The 18,003-nt window shown below is 46.4% G+C and overlaps 1 protein-coding gene and 1 long non-coding RNA gene across 3 annotated transcripts in view; both read left to right on the top strand.

Moving 5' to 3' along the window:
- Positions 1–1,679, top strand: part of LOC147008007 (uncharacterized) — a 7,677-nt gene extending 5,998 nt beyond the window's left edge. For both annotated transcript variants that reach the window (XR_015053702.1, XM_085865911.1), the window contains one exon: positions 710–1,679. Coding sequence is in view for 1 of the 2 variants with exons in the window: in XM_085865911.1 (XP_085722037.1) it covers positions 710–805 (96 nt within the window). In the remaining variant the exon portion in view is untranslated. The remainder of the gene's footprint in view (positions 1–709) is intronic.
- Positions 1,680–5,639: 3,960 nt separating this feature from the next.
- On the top strand, positions 5,640–16,751 carry LOC147008006 (uncharacterized). Its single transcript, XR_015053714.1, has 3 exons — positions 5,640–6,219; positions 10,745–10,934; positions 15,770–16,751. It is a non-coding gene; the product is annotated as an uncharacterized LOC147008006 (long non-coding RNA).
- The last annotated feature ends 1,252 nt before the right edge of the window (positions 16,752–18,003 follow it).

The following is an 18,003-nucleotide window of genomic DNA, read 5'->3' as shown; positions in this document are numbered from 1 at the left end:
TCATCTCACAATGGGCACGCCCACTTAATCTCCCAAGAGACATGCCGACTTCATCTCACAATGGACATCCCCACTTAATCTCACAATTGGCCTTTCTCACCGTCGCGGGGTCTGATTGGCTGAGCGGCGGCCACCTCACTCGTAGCACGCTGATTGGTTGAGGTCCACCGCGAGGCTCCTCCTTGAACTCCACCCACCATGGCGTTGGCCAGAGCAGAGCATGGCCAGTGAAGGTGTGTTGTTGTAGTTTTGAGGATTTAAAAATAAAAGAAAACCCTGACTCTCAAAGTAACTCAGCGCATGTACATTTATTCACCCCTTAAACGAGGGACTGGGACCCAAACTAAAAAACATATACTGATATAACTGTTCTATAGGACCTGTATGTTGAGTGCTCATGGCTTCCAGATTCGCAACAATATGAACCAGCAACAACCATGAGAAGCAAAATTTAAAAGTAAATGGACACGCCCACTTAATCTTACAATAGACACGCCCACTTAATCTCACAATGCATACGCCCACTTAATCTGAAAATGGATCTGAAAAAGAGCGACGATAAGCAGGAAGATGAAAGGTTGAAAGACGTGTCACGATCCATTGTTTCTTCATAATCCACCATGGAACAACCACAGCTCATTACATTACCATGGCTGCAAGACACAGTTTGATTCTTTCCTTTGTTCATTCCCTTTGCCACTCCCTTTAGGTCAGAAACGTGCATTCAGGAAGAGTGGAGAGAAGAATCTGTTGGAGAAGTTGGACCCGTAACATCACCTCGTTGGGACCAATGATGGAATCCTGACCTCCAGTGGTCACCTCCTGTGTTTAAGTTCCATCGAAGTGAACGTGTTTATTACCCAATCCAGACGAGAGGGTGTTGAATTTGGGTCCGTTTGTTTGTTTGTTTTGCTTGTTTGTTTGAACAGAACTTGAGTTCTTGAGAAGGTTACCATTCAGAACCCCAAGACCCTTTTAGACCCCCAAAACCCTGTGAACCCTTACAACCCCAAGACTCATTTAGACCCCGAAGACCAAGAAGACACAGAGGACCCAAAATAACCCTTTCACTCCAAAGACCCTTTTGACCCCTAAGATATGTTAAGACCATTTAGACCCCAAAGTCTCCATAGATCCTGTTACATCCTTGAGAACCTTGAGATCCTCTTCGACCTTTTCAAACCCCGAAGAAACTAAGACTACATTCTACCCTATACTCCATTCTACCCTTCACACCTTTCAGACATGTAATACCCTATAAACCCTTTTGACCATTAGACCTTTTTTCGACAATTCCAACCCTTTAGACCTTAAATTACACTCTTTAGACCTCTGACGTTTTATGACCATTTTGACCGATTTAGACATTTTCAGAGCTCTCTACCTTTCAATTGCTCTTTCTTGTTGAGATTTTCTTTAATTAATTAATTTATTTGTTCGTTTGTTTATTTATTTAAAGAGGTCTCACCATAGAGTTACATACTAGAAGTAGAGTGCGCACAATTCAAACCTCTGGAATTGAACAGCGACGCACGCACACCATTCTGGGCAAGTGTGCTCGAAGAGAACCCGGAAGTGTGTATGTGTGATAAAGTGCGAAAGATGTTGACAAAGCTTTACTCTGATGTTGACAAGTTGAAATGGCACGAATAAACTCGCTGAGAGAGAGGGCATTGAAAGATGTGTGGTCTTCTTCGTTCGTATGCAGCACAAGGCTGCAAGGTAGCGGCAGCAGGGTAACCTCATTGGCTGAGGGCTGCGAGATGGTGGTTTGAACCCGGCCGAGTCATAACAAAGTAAAGACGTAAACCTAAAGAAGGAACCTTCATCCTGTAGTAACATCTGGGCATCCTGTGGTCTTTTGGACGCCCCACCCCCACCACAAGGGAAAATAATTTTCGAAAAAAATGTTCTTAATAATTTTATTGCAATAACATCATGTTTCATCCTCCGGGGCGTGGCTTGCGCCTGCTCGGCACGTTTGGCTAGTTTCTGACATCACGCTCATAAATCATCAGCCTCGGGGGCGTGACTTCGCCCTCCGTCACCCTTGGAGGCGGGGCTTCTGCCTGCTCGGCACGTTTGGCTCGCTTGTAAATGCAAAAACGTCCGAAGAGGTTACAGGGGGTCAATCACATACTGGGGGAACTTATTGTTAATCCCAAGCCTATTAACCCCGCACCACTCCCCTGTGTGGTGACACGTAACACTTCAGCTCACAGTTTCCCCACTTAATTACATCGAGATGTCTCCTACACGTCCTCGGACAAAAACAACTCTATTCAATCCCAACTTTCCTGTTAAATTCCTCCATCAACCCCGACAACCGTTGTTTCTGGCAAGCGGTTTTAAGTATATATATATATTGCACGTACAGCCACGCACGTACGGGCACGTGAAAGCGAAGGAACGGCTTGTGTGGTTGTTGTTTCTGGCATGCGGTTTGAGTTTTTTTGCGGGGGGGAGGGGGGTTTGCACGTACGGCCAACAAATCTACGAGCATGCACTAGTACTAAACAAAGGCAGTAAAAAGATGGCTTATTGAAAACACAGTCCATTGAACGATACACTGCACTGAAACACAATAAAAGGGTAAACATGTAAAATACAATGGAACGGAGTGAACTCTGCCTTCCAGAACAGCTTCCAAAACGTCTGTTGGTGTTATATTATGTAACGTCTGTTATGTTGTCGTGGAAGCCATTGTCTTTCTGTGGAAGGTTGGATGGATTGAGATTTCGATGGAGAAAGTCCTCCAACTCTTCTTGGCATGCCACGACACAATCCTGGGAGAGGGAGTCGGGACGGGCACAGAGATGAGGTCATCATCATCATCATCATCCTCATCATCGAGGATAATGATATAATGAAGCTGAATATGGAAACGAAGATTCAGGCCGAATGTGAGCGGATTGTATTGCACGTGTCGTGTCTCACGGGGCTCCTGTTGATGGTTTCGGAGATCTTGAACAGGGAGGTTGTGAATCCAGGCCAAGACTCAATCGGAGGTCCCAATCCCATAATTGCCGCGTAGATACTTCCAGCAGCAATTAGAGAAGGACGTCTTACTGAGAACTTTATGTCTGTCGCCGGGTTGGATCATAAAAAGGTTAAATACGATGAACACGAGCACAGTATTCAACAGTAATTGAACATTGAAACAGGTGCTCAACAGGTGGGTTTACACATGACGTCATTACCCTCGCCGGAGAAGAGGTTATTGCATTTGGGTCTGTTTGTCCGCAAAGAACTTTCGTGTTTTGCTTTGCAACCGCTTGTCGAAGTGAGACAAAATTTTCACAAGAGGAAGGACTACTCACGTGGAATGTTTTGATCGTAATTATGACGTCATAAGTCATTTCGTGTGTCAGACATTTTGGTAAAACGGAAAAACTTTGGACTTCTGTATCACTGAGACCAAACCAAGGAAAAAATTGAAACCTAGCACGTGGAAAATACTCATGGGGAATATGTGTAATTTTTTATGATGTCATAGGTGCCTTCGTTATGACGTCATAATTGCATATGTAGAACGGTTCATCCCTCCGATGGGTATGAGAGTGATCAAGGGATAAATTGGTCTGCAGAAAAAAAAATTGTTGACGTCATCGGTCATGTCATTCAGCAGCCGTATTGTTAAAAAAAAGAAAAACCTCTAAAAATCTTCTCCAGAACAGATAGACAGATCGAATGGAATCTTCACACACATGTTCCCCAAGACTTGGGGATACCAGGGTATTCACAAATAATTGATGTCACATGGTCTGGCAGCCATGTTGGATTGAGCAAAAAATCTTTCAAAAATTATTTCTCTTGAACTGCTTCACCAATCAACGTGAGACGTCACGATTATGATCTGGTAGTGATGGGGGATGCATGTTTTAAATTTCAACCTGATCGGACACATGGTCTGGCAGCCAGAATTATTTAATTTTTTGATCTGGGTTCTTTTTGATTTATTTAATTTTATTTTAATGAGGCTCACTTGGTGACACCTTGATGTGTTTGAGGGTAGAGGAGTAGCAGCTGAAACCCGAATCCTATCCCGAAACGCAGGGCTGCTCTACCATCGCTTCGGTCCCTTAACTACCACTACCACTACCACGAGTTACACTAGTAAGGTTTAGTGTATACATGTTTAGAGACCCTTAATGATTGCCAATGAGGATCTATAATTCCTGAAATGTTGAAGGGAGTGTGACCCTTTGGTGGACCCAGACATAAAGCTTGTGACCCTGAAGGTAAAATGTATCTCCAGGTCAAAACACAATCCGAACACTACACCGGTAGTCGGTAGAGAACATACCCCTCCGCCAGGCTGAACAGTTCACGTTTTGTATCTCCTGACGGGTCGGATCGGGATTCAAACCTGGGACCAAACTCGAATCGCCTTTTGCCAACAAATCCACCAAGTTTTGTGACAACTCATCAACAACTTTTTTGAAATATCCAGCTCCGTATCCTTTGTGGACCCGACGGTCTCTCTCTCTCGATGGTGAAGAATGGCTTCACATAATTAAATAAATCTCTCGCATCCCGATCCTCACAAAAATCGAACCACTTCCACCTTGGCAGACACCCAACCCGTCCGTCGAGTTTCGTCCGGATCCGTGGACAACTTTTTGAGATATCCTGCTCACACGGACAGGACGGACGGGGAGTGGGAACACGTGACCTGCACCCGTCCACCGTCGGTCACTGAGGTAAATACAGCACAGGCTTGACGGGCCAAACGTCTTCTCGGTTCATCAAAGTCCCTCCCTGTGCTCGTGTCCTGCCGTCACACACACTCACATACACACACTCACACACACACACACACACACACACACACACTCACACACACACAACGAACTTCCACCACACCTCGCATGACGTAGCCCGATTTGTCGTTTTCCCGCCCCCGTCATTGCCGCTTCTTCTAAGACTCTTCCTCACTTATTTTGTGTCCACCGTTCAATATCTTAACTATCGACATCACATCCCTTCGTATTCAGCACTTTTATTGGTTTTTAAACACAAAGTTTAAACATCTCCTCAGCGATCAACACAAAGCAAGGCGCGCGAAGGAGCGCGCGGCGATCACGTGACTTCTGCGATGCAGCGCGGCCGTCGGTGCGCATGCGCGGATCGAGTGATTCTTCCTCCTCTTCTTCTTCGTCCCACGAAGCACTCTCCCCGCTTTAGTTTTGTTTTTCACGTGCAGTCCGAGGGTTGTGGCATCGACGTCGGACGTGAAAATGGCGGAAAAGGTTTTACAATCGGATTATTTTTTTTAATTCGCCTTTCGCTACTCCGAATATGAAGCGATTTTATGTAAATTATTTAATTTTCTCTGTCAAATAAATGTTTCACCGCTTCATAGACATTTTATTCGTGTCCAGTATTAATTTCTGTCGATAAATCTGTTTGGAAGTGAACACCAGTCACAAACTACACCAGAAGAATAAGAGGAGGAAGAAGAATCCTCGCGAGTATTAGCTCCGCCCACCAAAGCTTCTTTTTGTTGTAAAACCTGAAGAGCTCTTATAGAATAATTATTTCATCTATTTATACAAACCGTTTCGTGTGGTTTTAATTTATGTTGAAAATTGTAATCCAACTGTGTGGAAGGAAATATCAGTAATAAAACAACAACAACAACAACAACAATTGAAAAGATAGAAGTGAAGAAGAAGAAGAATCCCGACCGACGGTTTGTTGACCTCACCGATCGAGGCTGCTCAAGCTTGTGTTCCCGCTCGAAGGTCTCCTGAGTGTTTCACCATGGGGGACGATCCGCTGATGCGAGAGACCATATCGGTGATCAAGGCCTACGTGACTCATCGTCTGGCACCGGATGTGCCGCAGTCCCTCAACCGAGCGGCGGGAATTCTCATCTGTCTCGGTGACGAGGTGTTGAGAAAACACCGCGAAATCTACGGGGAAGTGGCGGAGTGGCTGGACCCGATCTGCGACATTTCGAAGAACACCAACTTGGTGTCAAGAATGGCGACCCATACGGCGAAAGAGGTGTTCTCCGATGATGAGGTGACCTGGGGATACCTCGTCGTCCTCATCGCTCTGTTAACCACGACGGCTCAGGAAGTGGAGAAACGGTACAGAGGGATACGATTCCGGTTCACGACGGTGGACGAACGGATCGACATTTTCACCTACGAGCTGAGCCGGGTCATGGTGATTCGCCACGGACCCTGGATTCGAGGACGAGGCGGCTGGGTGAGTCGTCGAGTCGGGGCCGCGGGTCTGGACCCCACATCGGTAGTCTGGGTTCGTGTAGTCGTTGTGCACGAGCGGTGTGAGAGAGGGCGGTCGGTTGGTGGGGATTCGACGGACGGTTCGATCGGCGCCGTCCTCTCATGGCGGGATTACACTTACAGGTCGGGGATGGGGAACCAGCACGGAGCCATGAGTGTTCGACCCGGTCGTGGCCCGGTATATGTGGATCGTGTCCTGTGGATGTGATGGTTAAATGATGGAGTTTACCCCAACTGAAGGCTGTGTGTGTGTGTGTGTGTGTGTGTGTGTGTGTGTGTGTGTGTGTGTGTGTGTGTGTGTGTGTGTGTGTGTGTGTGTGTGTGTGTGTGTGTGTGTGTGTGTGTGTGTGATATGAGATGTGATGTGAGATTTTTTTCCATCACATCAACTGTGAGAACGACACGAACCATTTGAGTCCCCAAAATGAGTGATAAATTAAACAAGTCTGAAGACGACGATGGTTCACGAGCGGTATTTGACGATGTAGATTGTTTCAGAAGTCACGGATGAGACAATGTGATAATGTTTGACCAAGTTATAAAAATGATCAACATGATGTGGTACGAATGACGGGTTATTAGCTGCAAAATGTCGAAAACCCGGTTTCGTTCAACAACTTTAAAAATTTGACCTTTGCGTAACCTTTAAAGGTCACAAAACAATGTTGTGGACATTAAAATAAGGAAACAGGATATGTGCTATAGCTTATTGGAGTTAGTTCGTCGAAGAAGGTCGAAAACCCGGTTCGATTCCCACAACTTTGAAAATTTGACGTTTGTGATCTTTAAAGGTCAAAGGTCAAGGATTATGACCTTTGCTGCAAAACTTCCTCTGGAACATTCCAGGAACAATATAACGTTATATAGGCTATATGGCATTTCGCACTCATCGGATTATTCATACTTTGATGAAATCAGCGTAAAAACAAACTTGAAGGGGGCGCCACGGGCAAGGTGTTTGAGAGAGAGAGAGCAAAATGGTTTCAAGACTTTAGGTGGGGAATGACCTTAAGATTATGCATCAAAAATATTGTCATCCAAGCTCTCAAAGTTTGGGCGGTCATATGATTTTTATGTCAAAATTCGAAATTTTCCATGTTTGTGACCTTGTGACCTTGACCTTGGGACGAAAATGAAAAATCTACCTCCGTGGGGCTATGCAGGTGCCATTGGGCTAACTAAATACTGAAACCCCAGCCAGACTCGACAAACCCTTCGGAGAAGAAAAATCTTTCTGTCAAAATTCGCAATTTTCTAAGTTCGTGACCTTGTGGCCTTGACCTTGGGACGAAAATGAAAAATCGAGCTCCATGGGACTATGCAAGTGCCATTGGGCGAACCAAATACCAAAACCCTGTCAGATTCGACAAACCCCCAAGGAGAAGATTCAAATTGAAATTGGCTACCCCCTAAAAACACATTTTTTTGGGCGTGGCTCCACCGATAATGGGCGCACCACGCCCATTTTCAGGAAAACAGAACTTGATCATGATATAAACCTCCCACCAAAATTTTGTAAGGATCGGATCAAAACCCACGGAGCTATGTTCGGGACAGACAGACAGACAGAGAGAAAAGTCAGTAGGCGGATATGGGTAGTCGACTACCCAATAGAACCTGACGAGATGGGCCCGTTCGATGGGGAATGACCTGAGGATTTCGCACAAGAAAATTCATGATTTTTTTTAATGCTGCAGATTTTTTTTCGTTAAAATACCCCCACATTTAGAGGTTTCTCGGCCGTTGCTAGGCAACGGAGTCGTCCATCGCAACGGTTCTTTCTCACACATAACTAGGACATACTATGAACCTACCATACCAGTTTCATGTATATCTGACTCATAGTTTCTGACATATAATGAACTTCGTTTTTTTATTGTTTTCGACTCGGGTTCATTCAAAGTCTATCTTCTCTGACAGTTTTCATAGGATCCGGCAGGACATTTTTGACAATATGGCTGAATGTACTGCCCACACTCGCTCGTGGCCCGATTTTTGATTTTCGAAAAAATTAATGTTTTAGGATTTTTCAAAAATTTCAAAGTCCCTTTGCTAGGCAACGGTGGTGTCCATAGCAACGGTTCTCATTTGCACACAACTAGGTCATAGTATGAACCTACCCACCAAGTTTCATCGAAATCGCCATTGTATTGTTACGGCTGTGGAAATTCGCAATACACCATAAAGGGTCCTGAGATCAGTTATGACGCTAAGTTCATGTGTAGTTCGTCCACACCTGTTGTTTAGGGGAAATATGTGTGATTCATCCGGGCTGCGACGCTTTGAGTTAGCCATTTTTCTTTCTCTATTGTTATTTTGGACCATTAAGCCGCCAACAACTCAAACACCACCACCTTCGCCTCTTTACCTCCACAACTCCATCCCGCAAACATCGCTTCACCGCCATTCCCAAACGACGCCCGCCAACCACCAAACCACCACAGCAAACCCCCCACCACTTTCGCCTTTCTCCTTCCACAACCATCAACCACACCACCAGTCAACACCGAACGTCGTGCTGTCCAGGGCCCATTCGATGATTCTTGCCGAACCCACTGTGAATGCGTTCCTTTCGGGAGAGGAGAAACGGATCAGGAAGGCTTCACGCCCCTTTTCTTCCATCCAATGACTGAGCATCGGGTGGCATGGCCCCGCCTCCGAACTCGCTGTGAATGCGTTCCTTTTAGGAGAGGAAAACGGATCAGGAAGGCTTCACGCCCCTTTTCTTCCATCCAATGACTGAGCATCGGGTGGCATGGCCCCGCCTCCGAACCTGCTGTGAATGCGTTCCTTTTAGGAGAGGAAAACGGTTCAGGAGAGGCTCACGCCCCTTTTTCTCCGTCCAATGGGCGAGCGTCGGGCGGTGTGGCCCTGCCTCCAAGCGCGTTTTGATCCGCGAATTTGCATACAAGCTCCTCCCCCTGTCTATAAAAGACGCGAGCACAACGCAGCTCGTGTGTGCAGAAAGGGGTGCAGAAAGTGGTGCCAGTCAGAAGTCGTGGAGTCTGAAAGGTTGTCGTTGCGTGGATCGGACCGCGAAGGGGACGGAGCTCGGAGGTGAGGTCGAGGGACGAGTCGCGGCGTGAAGCAGGGACGCGGAAGAGGGCTCAGGGGCGAGAGTTCTCCGGAGTCGGTGTGGTCCCGGGACCCCGCCAGCGGGAAGGAGCGTCCGCTATTCGCCTCTCCCGACCCCGAGCATCAACAATCCCCCCCCCCCCATCCGTGCTGAGATAGTGCCGGTAACCCCGTCCCTTCCCCAACCCAACCGTGGTGCCGACCAACACGTGCCTGCGCGACGCACGCCCAAAGGAGCTCACCGACCATACCAGGGGCACGGAGTCAGGCGCGTTACGCACACATTGCGGCTAGCCCGCCATCGCGCCACGAGGGCACGGGTAAGACCCCTTCGGTCTCGTGGACCTGGCCGATCACCAAGGTCCCACGTTCATTTGGTCCACGCACCTGTCTGCCTCCTTGCCTGTGAGGGTGGCTTGTGTTTTCTTTGCTTTTGGTGTAAATGTGTGTGTGTGGCGCCAGTCTATAAAGTAAACCCGTATAAGTGCTTGTAAATTGCTTTATTCGGTAGTAACTCTGCGTATTGTTCTTGCTTTGACTGTTATATGTGCATTTTTGTCTGGCTGTGAATACGTGCTTGCCTTGTGTGTGTGTGTGAAATAAAGTGCTTGCTTGTTGAACAGTTTCCCGTTTCGTTGCGTCCTTTCCTTTGTTTGAAAGTTCCATCTTGCATCACGTCAGGGATTGGTAGTGGGTGTCGACACCCAATAAATAATCACGAAACGTCGAGGTCGACGACAACTCCGCACGGTTAACCCTGCAGCACGGAACGAGCCGCTTAAGCGGTTCGTGTCCGGAGTCGACCTGCGGCGTGGTACAACTCCTCGGTATGCTACCCACGCGGGTAATTAGGTTTATCGACATTCGGCGATTCACCCTATTTCACGCGGGCATAATGCGGACTGGGTTTTGGTGAGGTTAAACCCCCACCCGTGGCGAGCTCCTTGGCGGTAGTTCCAGGAGGGTCACGACCGAATTGTCCGTTCCGGTGGGCGACACGTCGCGATTCGAGTTACGTGGCCGATCGCACGCCGGGCGGGCGAAATTCGTAACAGTGTTAACGGAGCACTGGACCGAACAGACAGACAGACAAACATATCGACAGAAAAACTGATAAGGGTAAAACAAATTTCAAAATAATTTTGTTTTTTTCGACTGGATCGACAACCCAACATATCGACGAAAAACTGATAAGGGGAGAACAAATTTCAAAATTAAAAAAAATTTTTTTTTTCTTTTTTGACTGGATCGACTACCCAACAGACAGACAGACAGACAGATACACAACAAGAACGAATATAGTGGTCACTTATTTTTTTCGTGAAAATATTTTTTCGTGAACCAATTAAGAGCACACACGTTTCACTACCATGATAAAAAGCCGGCCACGTGTGTGTGTGTGTGTCCCTCAGGATGATTTTGTCCGAAGGTTCGAAGGAAGATTTTGTGTAAAGGAAGATTTGGTTCGAAGCTCCAAACCAACATGTCTGTGTTTCTTGATGAGCCCAAGGTTCTGTGCCGTGGTGGTGTTTGGGATCCTGCCCATCATTGCTGGCATCATCACATATCTCACCGTCCACATGGATCCTGACGGACTTTGAGGTAAAACCTGATGGTCGACGACCACACGTGGAAGGTCGAACTCTCGAACACGTTATGTTCGTACATGTGGTCATAGTAATTAAATGGTAGTTGTGGTAATAATGGAAGTAATGATGTTCGAAGTAGTAATAATGGTGGTCGTGATGGTCGTAGTAATGATGGGAGCCATGATGGTAGTAGTCATGATGGGAGTCGTGATGGAAGTAGTAGTCATGTTAGTATATGTTAGTAGTCATGATGATAGTAGTAATGTAAGCACAAGCGGTAGTTGTGATGCTAGTCGTAGTGATGTTAGTACTAGTGATGGTAGTGGTCGTGATGGTAGAAGTAATGTTAGCACACGTGGTTGGCGTGATGGTCGTAGTAGTAGTGTTGTTCGTACGAGTGATGGTAGTAGTAATTATGGTAGTAGCAGTGGTGTTGTGCCAAATGTTGAGGTACCGGAGCCTACAAAAATGTTGGCCATGACGTCATCTCCAGATTTTCCATCACATCAAGAGTGAGCACAACGCGAACCATTTGAATCCCCAAAATGAGTGATAAATTAAATAAAGAGCACACACGTTTCACTACCATGATAAAAAGCCTGCCGCGTTGCCTCAACGGTTAAGGTGGCTGGGTTAAGATCTTAGGGTCTTGAGTTTAAGCCCCTGTCGAGCCGTTAAGTAACACCTGGTGGGTCAACACAGCCTGTCACATCCTTCCGAGGTCGGAAAATTAAGTTCCATGCCACTGGTAACAGGCGCACTGCATCAGTGTTGTCACCACGCTTCCACAAGATGATGCACAGCCTGCATCTGAACCAACAACAACCATGATAAGCAAAAGTTTAAAAGTAAATGGACACGCCCACTTAATCTCACAATGGACACGCACACTTAATCTGACAATGGACACGCCCACTTAATCTCACAATTGACACGCCCACTTATTCTCACAATGGGCCCGTCCACTTAATCTCAAAGTGGACACACCCACTTAATCTCAGAATGGACATGCCCATTTAATCTCACAATGGACATGCCCACTTAATCTCACAATTGACACGCCCACTTAATCTCACAATGGGCCCGCCAACTTAATCTCAAAGTGGACACACCCACTTAATCTCAGAATGGACATGCCCATTTAATCTCACAATGTACACGCCCACTTAATCTCACAATGGGCACGCCAACTTAATCTTGCAATGGGCACGCCCACTTAATCTCACAATGGGCACACCAACTTAATCTTGCAATGGGCACGCCCACTTAATCTCACAATGGACACGCCCACTTAATCTCCCAATAGACACGCCCACTTAATCTCACAATGGACATGCCCACGTAATCTCACAATGGACACGCCCACTTAATCTCACAATGGATACGCCCACTTAATCTCACAATGGGCCCGCCCACTTAATCTCAGAATGGACATGCCCATTTAATCTCACAATGGACATGCCCACTTAATCTCACAATTGACACGCCCACTTAATCTCACAATGGGCCCGCCAACTTAATCTCAAAGTGGACACACCCACTTAATCTCAGAATGGACATGCCCATTTAATCTCACAATGGACACGCCCACTTAATCTCACAATGGGCACGCCCACTTAATCTCAGAATGGACATGCCCATTTAATCTCACAATGGACACGCCCACTTAATCTCACAATGGGCACGCCAACTTAATCTTGCAATGGGCACGCCCACTTAATCTCACAATGGGCACACCAACTTAATCTTGCAATGGGCACGCCCACTTAATCTCACAATGGACACGCACACTTAATCTCCCAATAGACACGCCGACTTAATCTCACAATGGACATGCCCACGTAATCTCACAATGGACATGCCCACTTAATCTCACAATGGATACGCCCACTTAATCTCACAATGGGCCCGCCCACTTAATCTCCCAATAGACACGCCCACTTAATCTCACAATGGAGATGCCCATTTAATCTTACAATGGGCACGCCCACTTAATCTCACAATGGACATGCCCACTTAATCTCACAATGGACACGCCCACTTAATCTCACAATGGGCACGCCCACTTAATCTCTCAATGGGCATGCCCACTTAATCTCACAATGGGCATGCCCACTTAATCTCACAATGGACATGCCCACTTAATCTCTCAATGGACACGTCCACCTAATCTCACAATGGACACGCCCACTTAATCTCACAATGGACACGTCCACCTAATCTCACAATGGACACGCCCACTTAATCTCACAATGGACACGCCCACTTAATCTCCCAATAGACACGCCCAATTAATCTCACAATGGACACGCCCACTTAATCTCTCAATGGACATGCCCACTTAATCTCACAATGGACACGCCCACTTAATATCACAATAGACATGCCCACTTAATCTCACAATGGACACGCCCACTTAATCTCACGATGGACATGCCCACTTAATATCACAATAGACATGCCCACTTAATCTCACAATGGACACGCCCACTTAATCTCACAAAGGACACGCGCGCTAAATCTCACAATGGACATGCCCACTTAATCTCACAATGGACATGCCCACTTAATCTTACAATGGACACGCCCACTTAATCTCACAATGGACACGTCCACCTAATCTCACAATGGACACGCCCACTTAATCTCACAATGGACACGCCCACTTAATCTCCCAATAGACACGCCCAATTAATCTCACAATGGACACGCCCACTTAATCTCACAATGGACACGCCGACTTAATCTCTCAATGGGCACTCCCACTTAATCTCTCAATGGGCACGCCCACTTAATCTGTCAATGGGCACGCCCACTTAATCTATCAATGGGCACTCCCACTTAATCTCACAATGGACACGCCCACTTTATCTCTCAATGGGCACTCCCACTTAATCTCACAATGGACATGCCCACTTTATCTCTCAATGGGTACGCCCACTTAATCTCTCAATGGGCACGCCCACTTAATCTCTCAATGGACAAGCCCACTTAATCTCACAATGGACACTCCCACTTAATCTCACAATAGACACGCCCACTTAATCTCACAATGGACATGCCCACTTAATCTCACTAAGGACACGCGCACTAAATCTCACAATGGACACGCCCACTTAATCTCACAAAGGACACGCGCACTAAATCTCACAATGGACATGCCCACTTAATCTCACAATGGACATGCCCACTTAATCTTACAATGGACACGCCCACTTAATCTCACAATGGACACGTCCACCTAATCTCACAATGGACACGCCCACTTAATCTCACAATGGACACGCCCACTTAATCTCCCAATAGACACGCCCAATTAATCTCACAATGGACACGCCCACTTAATCTCACAATGGACATGCCGACTTAATCTCTCAATGGGCACTCCCACTTAATCTCTCAATGGGCACGCCCACTTAATCTGTCAATGGGCACGCCCACTTAATCTATCAATGGGCACTCCCACTTAATCTCACAATGGACACGCCCACTTTATCTCTCAATGGGCACTCCCACTTAATCTCACAATGGACATGCCCACTTTATCTCTCAATGGGTACGCCCACTTAATCTCTCAATGGGCACGCCCACTTAATCTCTCAATGGACAAGCCCACTTAATCTCACAATGGACACTCCCACTTAATCTCACAATAGACACGCCCACTTAATCTCACAATGGACACTCCCACTTAATCTCACAATAGACACGCCCACTTAATCTCACAATGGACATGCCCACTTAATCTCACAATAGACACGCCCACTTCATCTCACAATTCAGAATCCCCTTTTAAGAACAAGTCAGATCAGTTCGTGTGTTCTCTCCAACCACCGTTTATCAACAAAACGACATACACAATGACCGAGAGGTATGCATACTCACCTCTTAACTGTCGAGCTTGGGTTCGAATCCCGACCCAGCTCTAAACTGTCATGGCGGTGTTTTACAGGCAGGGTGATTCATCAATGTGTGTGTCGTTCCTCGGTGGGACCATAAACTGGACGCCTCTTCTGCTCTTGTACTCGTTCTTTTGTTGTCTTTCACAATAGTTCGTGTCTTTCTTGGAATTGGAAGAAGTTGAAGCTTTGGGGCCGGATAAACATCCGACAGTGCTGAATGAGATGGCAGAGCAGGTAGGGATGATGTTAACCTACTGTATATGACGTCATGTGCTTACCTGCTCTGCCGACACGAGTCCTCGTCATTGATGTATTCCAGGCCGACCTTGGCTCATACCATGTGATCGCCATTCTTCACAAAAACAGCCACATCACTGAACTACTCAGATTTCAACTACCTGGGAGACATCCAAAGTGTCCCAATGTATTGACATGTCCAAGCTTCGGGACAACCTTTGACCCCGATTGTTTGGCCGTGAAAGCACACAAAGCGCAACAACTGAAGCTCAACCGATCGTGGTTGTTGGTGTTTTGTTCTTTTTATAACCGTTGTGGAGCTAAGCTTCACCTCGGATGGGAGTTTGGTGCGGAGCGCCGCTCCGGTGCACTCCAGTACCACTACACACCTGACAGCACTCCAGTAGTCATGTTAGGATTAATAATGGTCGTAGTAATGTTGGTATTGGTGATGTTGGTAGTTATGTTAATAAGTCGGAGAGATGGAAGTTGTAAGGGAGTACTATTGGTGGTAGTAGTTGCTGTAGTCATAGTGGCCAATCGCCATTGCAGAGCAAAGATAAGGTGGAAGATGAAGGTTGAAAGACGTGTCACGATCCATTGTTTCTTCACAATCCACCATGGAACAACCACAGCTCATTACATTGCCATGGCTGTTAGATACAGTTTGATTCTTTCCTTTGTTCATTCCCTTTGCCATTCTCTTTAGGTCAGAAGCGTGCATTCGGGAAGAGTGGAAAGAAGAATCTGTTGGAGAAGTTGGACCCGTAACTTCACCTCTTTGGGACCAATGATGGAATCCTGACCTCCATTGGTCACCTCCTGTGTTTAAGTTCCTTAGAAGTGAACGTGTTTATTACCCTATCCAGACGAGAGGGTATTGAATTTAGGTCCGTTTGTTTGTTTGTTTGCTTGTTTGTTCGAACAGAACTTGAGTTCTTGAGAGGGTTACCATTCAGAACCCCAAGACCCTTTTAGACCCCCAAAACCCTGTGAACCCTTACAACCCCAAGACTCATTTAGACCCCGAAGACCAAGAAGACACAGAGGACCCAAAATAACCCTTAGACTCCAAAGACCCTTTTGACCCGAAAGATATGCTCAGACCATTTCGACTCCAAAGTCTCCATAGATCCCGTTACACCCCTGAGAACCTTTAGGTCCTCTTCGACCTTTTCAAACCCCGAAGACACTAAGACTCCATTCTACCCTATACTCCATTCTACCCTATACTCCATTCTACCCTTCACACCTTTCAGACATGGAATACCCAATAAACCCCTTTGACCATTAGACCATTTTTAGACAATTCCAACCCTTTCAACCTTAAATTACACTCTTTAGACCTCTGACGTTTAATGACCATTTTGACCGATTTAGACATTTTCAGAGCTCTCGACCTTTCAATTGCTCTTTCTTGTTGAGATTTTCTTTAATTAATTAATTTATTTGTTCGTTTGTTTATTTATTTAAAGAGGTCTCACCATAGAGTTACATACTAGAAGTAGAGTGCGCACAATTCAAACCTCTCGAATTGAACAGCGACGCACGCACACCATTCTGGGCAAGTGTGCTCGAAGAGAACCCGGAAGTGTGTACGTGTGATAAAGTGTGAAAGATGTTGACAAAGCTTTACACTGATGTTGACAAAGTTGAAATGGCACAAATAAACTTGCTGAGAGAGAGAGAGAGAGGGCATTGAAAGATGTGTGGTCTTCTTCGTTCGTATGCAGCACAAGGCTGCAAGGTAGCGGCAGCAGGGTAACCTCATTGGCTGAGGGCTGCGAGATGGTGGTTTGAACCCGGCCGAGTCATAACAAAGTAAATACGTTAAACCTAAAGAAGGAACCTTCATCCTGCGGTAACATCTGGGCATCCTGGGGTCTTTTGGACACCCCACCCCCACCACAAGGGAAAATAATTTTCGAAAAAAATGTTCTTAATGATTTTATTGCAATAACATCATGTTTCCTCCTCCGGGGCGGACTTGCTCGCATGAGATCGGGGAAGGCCTCCGCCTGCTCAGCACGTTTGGCTAGTTTCTGACGTCACACCGATCAATCATCAGCCTCGGGGGCGTGACTTCGCCCTCCGTCACCCTTGGAGGCGGGGCTTCTGCCTGCTCGGCACGTTTGGCTCGCTTGTAAATGCAAAAACGTCCGAATAGGTTACAGGGGGGCAATCACATACTGAGGGAACTTATTGCTAATCCCTAGCCTATTAACCCCGCACCACTCCCCTGTGTGGTGACACGTAACACTTCAGCTCACAGTTTCACACTTAATTATATCGAGATGTCTCCTACACGTCCACGGACAAAAACAACTATTCAATCCTAACTTTCCTATTAAATTCCTCCATCAACCCCGACAACCGCAACAATACTAAACAAAGGCCGTAAAAAGATGGCTTATTGAGAACACAGTCCATTGAACCATACACTGCACTTAAACACAATAAAAGGTTAAACATGTAAAATACAATGGAACGGAGTGAACTCTGCCTTCCAGAACAGCTTCCAAAACGTCTGTTGGGGTTATATTATGTAACGTCTGTTATGTTGTCGTGGAAGCTATTGTCTTTCTGTGGAAGGTTGGATGGATTGAGACTTCGATGGAGAAAGTCCTCCAACTCTTCTTGGCATGCCACGACACAATCCTGGGAGAGGGAGTCGGGACGGGCACAGACATGAGGTCATCATCATCATCATCATCGAGGATAATTAAATAATGAAGCTGAATATGGAAACGAAGATTCAGGCCGAATGTGAGCGGATTGTATTGCACGTGTCGTGTCTCACGGGGCTCCTGTTGATGGTTTCGGAGATCTTGAACAGGGAGGTTGTGAATCCAGGCCAAGACTCAATCGGAGGTCCCAATCCCATAATTTCCACGTCGATACTTCCAGCAGCAATTGGAGAAGGACGTCTTACTGAGAACTTTA

This window comes from Eptatretus burgeri, chromosome 22 (assembly GCF_056783735.1).
Source record: "Eptatretus burgeri isolate ZD-2024b chromosome 22, Ebu_testis_v1, whole genome shotgun sequence".
NCBI lineage: Eukaryota > Metazoa > Chordata > Myxini > Myxiniformes > Myxinidae > Eptatretus > Eptatretus burgeri.
This window is presented reverse-complemented; position numbering and strand designations above follow the sequence as displayed.